Source organism: Rhincodon typus, chromosome 5 (genome assembly GCF_021869965.1).
Source record: "Rhincodon typus isolate 14 chromosome 5, sRhiTyp1.1, whole genome shotgun sequence".
Classification (NCBI taxonomy): domain Eukaryota; kingdom Metazoa; phylum Chordata; class Chondrichthyes; order Orectolobiformes; family Rhincodontidae; genus Rhincodon; species Rhincodon typus.
In genome coordinates, this window is record NC_063336.1 from 83,298,203 (window position 1) to 83,306,681 (window position 8,479).

General features: G+C 40.0%; 1 protein-coding gene across 1 annotated transcript in view; it reads left to right on the forward strand.

Annotated features, from left to right (window-relative positions):
- The window catches only part of cog2 (component of oligomeric golgi complex 2), a 40,263-nt gene extending 31,903 nt beyond the window's left edge, over window positions 1–8,360 (forward strand). The window contains exons 8-13 of the mRNA XM_048597082.1: window positions 1,313–1,437; window positions 3,777–3,903; window positions 5,574–5,713; window positions 6,618–6,679; window positions 6,791–6,942; window positions 8,337–8,360. Coding sequence (XP_048453039.1) covers window positions 1,313–1,437; window positions 3,777–3,903; window positions 5,574–5,713; window positions 6,618–6,679; window positions 6,791–6,942; window positions 8,337–8,360 — 630 coding nt within the window. The remainder of the gene's footprint in view (window positions 1–1,312; window positions 1,438–3,776; window positions 3,904–5,573; window positions 5,714–6,617; window positions 6,680–6,790; window positions 6,943–8,336) is intronic.
- The last annotated feature ends 119 nt before the right edge of the window (window positions 8,361–8,479 follow it).

Here is an 8,479-nt window from a genome sequence, read left to right on the forward strand (position 1 = left end):
TCTCTCTCTCGGTCTGTGTCTCTCTCTCGGTCTGTGTCTCTCTCTCGGTCTCTCTCTCTCTCTCTCGGTCTCTCTCTCTCTCTCTCTCGGTCTCTCTCTCTCTCTCTCTCGGTCTCTCTCTCTCTCTCTCTCTCTCTCGGTCTCTCTCTCTCGGTCTCTTTCACACATGCGCTCTCTCTCTCACACTGAATCCCTCTCCCCTCCCCCCCACACGTCCACACACAGACATACATGCACGGAGAGATGCGTGCACGCTCTCTCTCACCCGCGCTCCCCTTCTCTCGCCCACCCGTGCACTCCCCCCCCCCCCCCCCCCCCCCCCCCCGTCCCCCCCCCCTCGCTGTCTGTCTGCGTGCGCCCCTTCTCGCGCACACATGCTTGTGTGTGTGTGTGTGTGTGTGTGCTTCCTTCACTGGATCATTATAGCCTCTGCTCCATCACTCTGTAGGGGGGTAGCTGAATCCTGCTAAGCCTTTCTCCTTCAGGAGAGAATGTCTCATTCCTGTGATATACTTCATCTGATGTCAGACTGGTGAAAGTTAGCTCTAGTTTGCGAGTTGAAACTAGGTTGATTCCAGAGTTGAGAGTGTTGACTTATGAGGAGAGACTGAGTAGACTGGGATTATATTCATTGGAATTTAGAAGAATGAGGGTGGACCTTATAGAAACATATAAAATTATGAAGAGAATAAATAAGATAGAAGCAAGGAGGATGTTTCCACTGGCAGGTGAAACTAGAGCAAGAGGGCATAGCCTCAAAATTAAAGGGAGCAGATTTAGGACTGAATTGAGGAGGAACTTCTTCATCCAGAGAGTTGTGAATCTGTGAAATTCCCTGCCCAGCGAAGTTGTTGAGGCTTCCTCATTGAATGCTTTTAAAGCTAAGATAGGTAGTTTTTTGAACAGCAAAGGAATTAAGGGTTATGGTGAGAGGGTGGGTAAGTGGAGCTGAGGCCATGAAAAGATCAGTTATGATCTTGAGTGGTAGAGTGGGCTCGAAGGGTCAGACGGCCTAGTCCTGCTCCTGGTTCTTGCGTCCTTATGAAATCATCTCTTCTAGTTTGGGGACCTATTGTGAGACCTAATATTTTGGTGAATAATCATGTTTGTTGAAAAAGGAAATTGAAGGAAGTTATGGTGCTTGCAACGTTTCTTCACCATAATGATATACCACCCATGCCCACAAATCCTGTTTTTCATAATATCTGTCTCTAACAGTCTAATCATAAACTTGGAATCTGATGTAAAATGCTACCTATTTGTAATATTCTGTTATTGTCAGTTTAAAAGCATATTTTTTGTTTCCTTCCAGGTAATTGATGAACAATATGTTCAGTCCGGGACAAATGGCCTCAGAGAAATGTATGGAAAGCTGCTAGACTTCATTCCTAACCACTGTCGGCTCCTCCAAGATGTGACTGGAGGAGCAGTAATTGGGTGAGTTGCGTGCAACGAATAACCCTTTATATGTCCAACATCCTGAAATTAATTTTCTTGATTGTTGCATCTTCCATGGAAGCAACTTTTACTCATCCCAGACTAGCTGTTAATTTTCTGGAAGATTAACCTCACACATGGGCAGAGAATGATCAAGAACAGCCTATACAATTGGATTATATATTATATATAGATTAATAATTTGATTATAAACAAATCAGAATGGAGAAATGAGCCTTTATATGTTCCAGCAGCATGAAAAGTTCACTCAGATGAAGATCAGAAATTCAGAATGACAGAGGAACCTGGCAAAAACCAAGACTGAAACATTTACAACCAAAGTCAAACTGATCCAGTACAGTTACAACACATTCATCTATCTAATGAAGCGGAAAATTATCCTCTCTACAAAAAGCAGAACAAATCCATTCTAGCCAATTATTGCTCATCAGTGTATTCCTATACATCAACAGAATGCTAGGAAGTGTCATTAACAGTGCTGTCAGCTGGCATTTTCTCAGAAATAAACTGATCATCAGTATTCATTTTGGGTTTCACCTGGACCATTCAACTCCAAACAATACTACAACTTTGATACAAACAAGGACAAAAGAGCTGAGCTCCAAAGGTGAAATGTATAATTGCCTTTGGTATTAAGGTAGCATTTGAGCAAGTGTGGCACTAAGGAGCCCAAGTAAAGTTGATGTCAAATTATGGAAAATTTTCTACCTGTTGAAGTCATACTTAACACAAAGAAAGGTGATTGACATCCCAGGATATTGCTCCAGGAGTTTCTCAAGAGTTGTATTCCAGGCCTAGCCTGCAATTTGACCAATGACCTTAATTTGTTCAGAAGTGAGGATGTTTGCTGTAGATTGCACTATATTCAGTTTTATTAACTACAATCTGATGAAATTGTCTGTGTTTGCTTGTTGCAAGACTCACAGAACATTCAGGCTTGGGCTGAACTGGCAAGTAACATGATGTTAAAGCTTTGGAGAGGCTGCAGAAAAGATTTACTAGAATGACAGCATGGATGAAAGCAGGGTTGCTCTCTGTAGAAGAGTGGAGATTGAGGAGATTTGATAGAGGCATGCAAAATCATTAAAGGTTTTGAAAGAGATTTGTGTGCAGAAGAGTGGCACAGCAGGACACAGATTTAAAATGTGGTGATAACAGAAAAAAATTATATTAAGTTCTTACAATCTAGAATTCACTGCCCAAAAGGTGCCTGAAGCAGATTCAATAGTACCATAGAAAATAAACACCAGAAGGAATTATTTTTTACACTGCTGTGGGGATAGAACTAGGAGGTGGAGTTAATTGGATAGCTATAGCAAGAAGCTGAAAGGCATTTTAGTTCAAAACGCTGCTTTCTGTGGCTATATCATTGTATTAGGCTCGATGGTTAACCCACTACAGTAGAAGGGACTTTGGGGTTCTATAATCCCTCAATGAAGCAAGGCCACTGACAGTCACCAGAAGTGAGAACCCTGTTAAATGTTAACCTGAGATTTGTAGTTCCATGTTCCACTCCCCATGTCAATCTGGAGTGGGGCTCATACCTGACACTGATTGACAGGCAGAGACAACAATTTTTCCAGAGTGAACATTTTATATTACGTAGAATAAATGAGACTTCTGAATTTATTTTTAGTTTGCAATGGATTTCTAAGCATTAGAGAACTTGCCTTTGGGTTTCTATAAAATGGTGTTAATTTATCGTTGTTATGTAATCATCCTGTTAGGAATTTGATCCTATATCAGACACAGGTAGAGATTATTCAATTGTACATTATCCTTTGAAGTTCCAAATTGATTGTTATGTGACTTTCAGGACTCTAACAGTCTAAAAATATATTTTCATGGGATTTGAGCATTGTTGGTAAGGTCAGCATTTGTCGCCCAGTCCTTTTGCTCCCTGATAGAAGGTAACTTGAATTTTCATCCTTTTGGACAGTATCCTGCAGATGTTCATTCAGATCGCAGGCTTAAAATTTATTAAAGAACTGGTCCTTATTATTGAGTTAACCTCATATTCTTAAGAATCATTCACCCTACATCTTACGGTGTGATCTTTTGCCCCTACATTCATCACCTCTCCAACATGCAATGTCCAATGTCCAAATGTGTTCCTTGTAAAATGTCTACATGTTGCATTTGTAAAGGATGTGCGACCATAAGTACTGGAGCTTTTAATTGCACACAAAATGAAGTAGTTCTAAAATGTGCAAATCAAACTTTCACAGATTTCACATATGGTATTAATGCATGCACAGCTGTTTGAATAAATTACTATATTTGTTATGGCCTTATTTTGTGTACATTCTGTGTTCTAGTGATAAGGCAGAAGTGATTCCAGGCTATGATTTTACAGTGAATTCAGTCTGGCCAGAAATGGTACGAGGTTTAGAAGAAAAGGTGCCTTCGTTATTTAATCCAGGAAATCCAGACATGTTCCATGAGGTAAGCGACTATGTACCAGTTTTTCTGTTATACGTACAAGCTTTTAGTAAGGAAGATGCATTCATATTTGCATAAAACTTCCATGACCTTCGATTGTGCCACAGCGCTTCTTAGTCAAGTAAGTACTTTTTGAGATAGCCCCACTTTTGTAATGTGGCAGCTACTCTGTGTACAGCAAGTTCCCAGAGATAGCACTTAGAATGACCAGATAATCTGTTTTAGTCATGTTAGCTGAGATAGATTTTGCTACAAGAATGGGGAGAATTCCACTGATACTTTACAAAACAATGCCGTGGGATCTCTTCTGTCCACCTAACCGTGCAGACAAAGTCTCAGGTTAACATCTCAGCTGACGGATGACAGCTCTGATGGTGAAACAGTCCCTCAAAGCTGGCACTGGCTGTCTCAGCCTTGAGCTTATAACTGAATTTCTGGGATTGGACTTAAACCATAACTTGTAGACTGATGTGACAAGAGCACTAGAAACTGATGCCTATGGATTAGTGGATTTCAAGTGTAACATTTGCAGCTTGGCTTAGAGAATTTAACCTGCTGTTCAAGCATAAACTTTCCTCCCAAAATTGTTGCTTATTATCTTTGTTTTACATATCCCTTTCCATTCACGTATATAACTACCTGGCTGTTATGCATATAAGGGTAAGATTGAGATCATGGTGAGGATTTCCACCAGAGTGCTGTGTGTTTGGATAGTTTTTGGTGAGGTTGTAAGAACCACAGGCAAGGAGGAATGGAGTCCTGCCAAAGTTGGGGGATGGCTATAATGAGCTTGTACATCTTATTGAGAGCCGTGATGTTAATCAATACATTCAGAATGAGTTCCTTTTATCTGTTATCTAACAAGCTCAGATTTGAGACCATTTTTTAAAAAAAAATTAAGAAGTGCCTTATTAGCTGTAAACTCCTTTGGGGCGTACTGGAGTTTTGAAAGGGGGTATATAAATGACCCTTACCATCCTGAATTGGAAACATATCACTGTCGCTGGGTCAGTATCCTAGAATTCCCTTCTTAAGGGCTTTGTGGGTCGACCTACAGCACATGGATTGCAGCGGTTCAAAAAGGCAGCTCACCATCACCTTCTCAAGGGCAGCTAGGGATAGGCAATAAATGCTGGCCAACCAATGACATTCACGTTCCATGATTGAATAATAAAAACTTGCACTCTAGTTGTCTCTCTAATACAGTCAATTACATGCGCTTTCTCTCATGCAGTTATCATGTCTACCCTTGTTTGGTGAGAGGGTTGGCATGTAAGATAAGCAGGATCTTTGGTGTAAGAATGACTTTGCATAATTCATTGACTCATCTCTCCTTGTCATTCAACATTCCATCAACCCTTTGAGATTTCTATGCTCCTCCAATTCAGTCATCTTGGCCATCCCCAATTTTAATTGTTTAAGCTACCTGGATTCTAAACCCTGCTATTTACTCCATAAACTTTCTCAATCTCTCTTTTCTCCTTAAAGAAACTTCTAAAAATTCTGCCCATTTTCCAGTCCTAATAGTGTTTTATGTTGCCTGGTGTCAAATATTTTTCTGAAACTCGAATGAAGCGCCTAAAGACACTCTGATCACATTGAAGCACTATATATTTATTTGGTTACCCTCCCAAGACTATTTTAATGACCATTCTCCATGTTGGATATTCCAGAAATACACAGTAACTATGGAATTCGTTAGAAAATTTGAGTGGCAGTGTGCATCCCAAGCAAGTGTAAAGAGACTGCGATCACACTCGGCATATAAGAGTTTCAACAATAAATGGAGCCTGCCTGTTTACTACCAGATCAGGTATATCTGCCTTTAATAATAGTTATCTCCAATCCGGTATCAACTCATGACTGCAACCTGTAAATTAAGTTGTCTGCTCCTGATCACTTATGCTAATAACATTTCATGTTTCAATAATTTAAGCAATGTACTTAGCACAATGAAGTGGACATTTAGTGGAATTGTTTTGATGAGTTCAATTCTGAGTTAAGTACTTGAACTTTTTAATACGCTAGCATCCTATCTGGATGCATCACATTGTGGTATGCAATTGCTCTTCCCAAGACTGCAAGAAACTAGAGAGTCATGAACACATCCTCGTCCATCACGTAAGCCAGCCTTCCATCCATTGACTTCATCTATACTTCCTGCTGCCAACATAAAGCAACCAACATAATCAAAGACTTCTCCCACCCCGGTTATACTCTCTTTCACCCTCTTCTATCAGGCAGAAGATACAAAAGTATGAATACACATACAAACAAATTCAAGAACAGCTTCAAAAACAGAAATTGCTGGAAAAGCTTAGCAGTTCTGGCAGCATCTGTGGAGAGAAATCAGAGTTAATGTTTCGGGCTGAGTGACCCTTCTTCAAGAACAGCTTCTTCCGCTGCTGTTATCAGATGTTTGAATGGACCTCTCAAATATTAATGTTGATCTCCCTCTCTGCACCTTCTTTATGGCTGTAACACTGTATTCTGGACTCTCTTTGCTACCCTGATGCACTTTGTATGATAGGATCTGCCTGTACAGCACACAAAACAGCACTTTTCACTGTGTCTTGGTACAGAAGCAACTTAATCAAATTGCTAAAATAATCTTTGTTTTATTTGTTATCTTCAGTTAGTCTATATGAAAGTTTAAAAAGAATTAACAGTAAAATAAATAACATGACCATTTGTATTTTAACCCAATCCTTTAATAGGTTCAAGGAAATTGCTGGAAATTTGGAGACCTCTATGTCTGAGGGTTTAAAGGAAGCGCCAGGTAAGAACTTTGCACTAATTGGGAAATTCTGAAAAGAGGAACACACAGCCTCCTCAAACACAACAAATCCTGTGTGAATCGACAAGGCTAATGTTTGTTTATTCTTAATAGATGGAAGTGAGTTTAGGCTTTCAGTTACTCACATTCTGTGGCAGAACCTTCTGAAATGCTGGGCTGATCACGTCTATCTCCCTCCACTTGCTCACCGCTTCTGGAAGTTGACTCTGCAGTTGCTAGCACGTTATTCTAAGTGGATAGATGAGGTGAGTGATCCTTTACTCTGCTTTCTAAAATTGCCTAGATGGAAATCACTTGAAGTCTTACAGCTCAAAAAAAGGAGATCATTCAAACCATTGTGTTTGTGATGTTCCTTTCAAAGTTCTAACCAATTCATCTGACTGCTCCCTTGCTCTTTTCCTGTTGTTTTACCTTTTCAATAATGTGCCGTTTCCCTTTTGTGAAAGCTACTATTGAGAGGGTTTCTACCACTTACTATGCAGTGCCTTCCAGATTATTGTAACTCGCTGTTTTGGTTGGAAAAAAACCTTGTACTCATTTTCCCTCCCTGACTTTTTTTGCTAAAGGAGGAATATCATCCTGATGCTGTAACCTGTTGGGAGTGTTATTTAATTTATAGTTTGAATTAGATTGAGTTGGACTGTTGCATTATGTAAAGTGCCAGTTCATTGGTGTTGTAGGTGGTCTGCCACTTCCTTTGCATCGCCCTACACTACCAACAACAGATGTTTTAATATTCCGACAGATAATAGACACCTTACTGGAATGAATGCAGTTCATTACTGAGATTCTGTTCAAAGCTATCACACCTTCAATTTTGTCAGCAGACTTATGTCCCTTTCATAAAAATCCTGAACACCGTTGAGCACGGAGGGTAGTGGAAATTTGCAGCAGTTTCCTCAAAAGGCTATTGAGTTTGGCAATCAGGCAAAAATTTTAATAAAGATTAACAGATTGAGTTAGGTAGGAGTTTTAAGGGTTAACAAATTAAACCTAATATATGGAGTTAAGTCACTAATGGGTGAATGGCTTGCTCATCTCTTTATGTTTCTAACAATGAGGAATGTTAGTTCAACATTCAAGATTTGTCCTGTAGGTGCCGACTTCTCCATACCTAACCTTGCCAAACATTATGAATTACTAAGGAAAAGAATTACCTAATTAATTCTGTACCAGCAGTGTACAAATGGAGTTAAAGAAATGATTCCACCTCATAGGAACATGTACATTTCTAACTTGATACCATTGTTATGGTACTGGTACATTTGTTAAACTGAACAGTGTGGCATGAGGGAGTAGCCATACTGCCCAAGTTAAATGCAAATGTGATTAATTATTTGTTAAGACATGGCATTTTTTTGAATTGAGCATTTAAATCCATATAGCTCCAGCGATTTGGGATTAGTCTGAACTTTACTACAACAGCAACAACTTATATTTATATAATAGACTGTTGCAAGGTGATTTGCAAGGAATTGGATCTTAATCTTCTGACAAGTGGTTGGCAAAATGGCTCAGTAGTTAGTACTGCTGCCTCACAGCACCAGGGACCCAGGTTCAGCTCCAGCGTTGGGTGACTGTCTGTGTGGAGTTTGCACATTCTCCCTGTGTCTGCTTGGGTTTCTGCTGGTTTTTCCAGTTGCCTTCCACGGTCCGAAGATGAGCAGGATACGTGGCTTGGCCATGCTAAATTACCCTGTAGTGTTTAAAGCTGTGTAGGTTAGATGAATTAGCCATGGTAAAAGTGGGGTTACAGGGATAGAGTGGGGGCCGGGTCTGGGT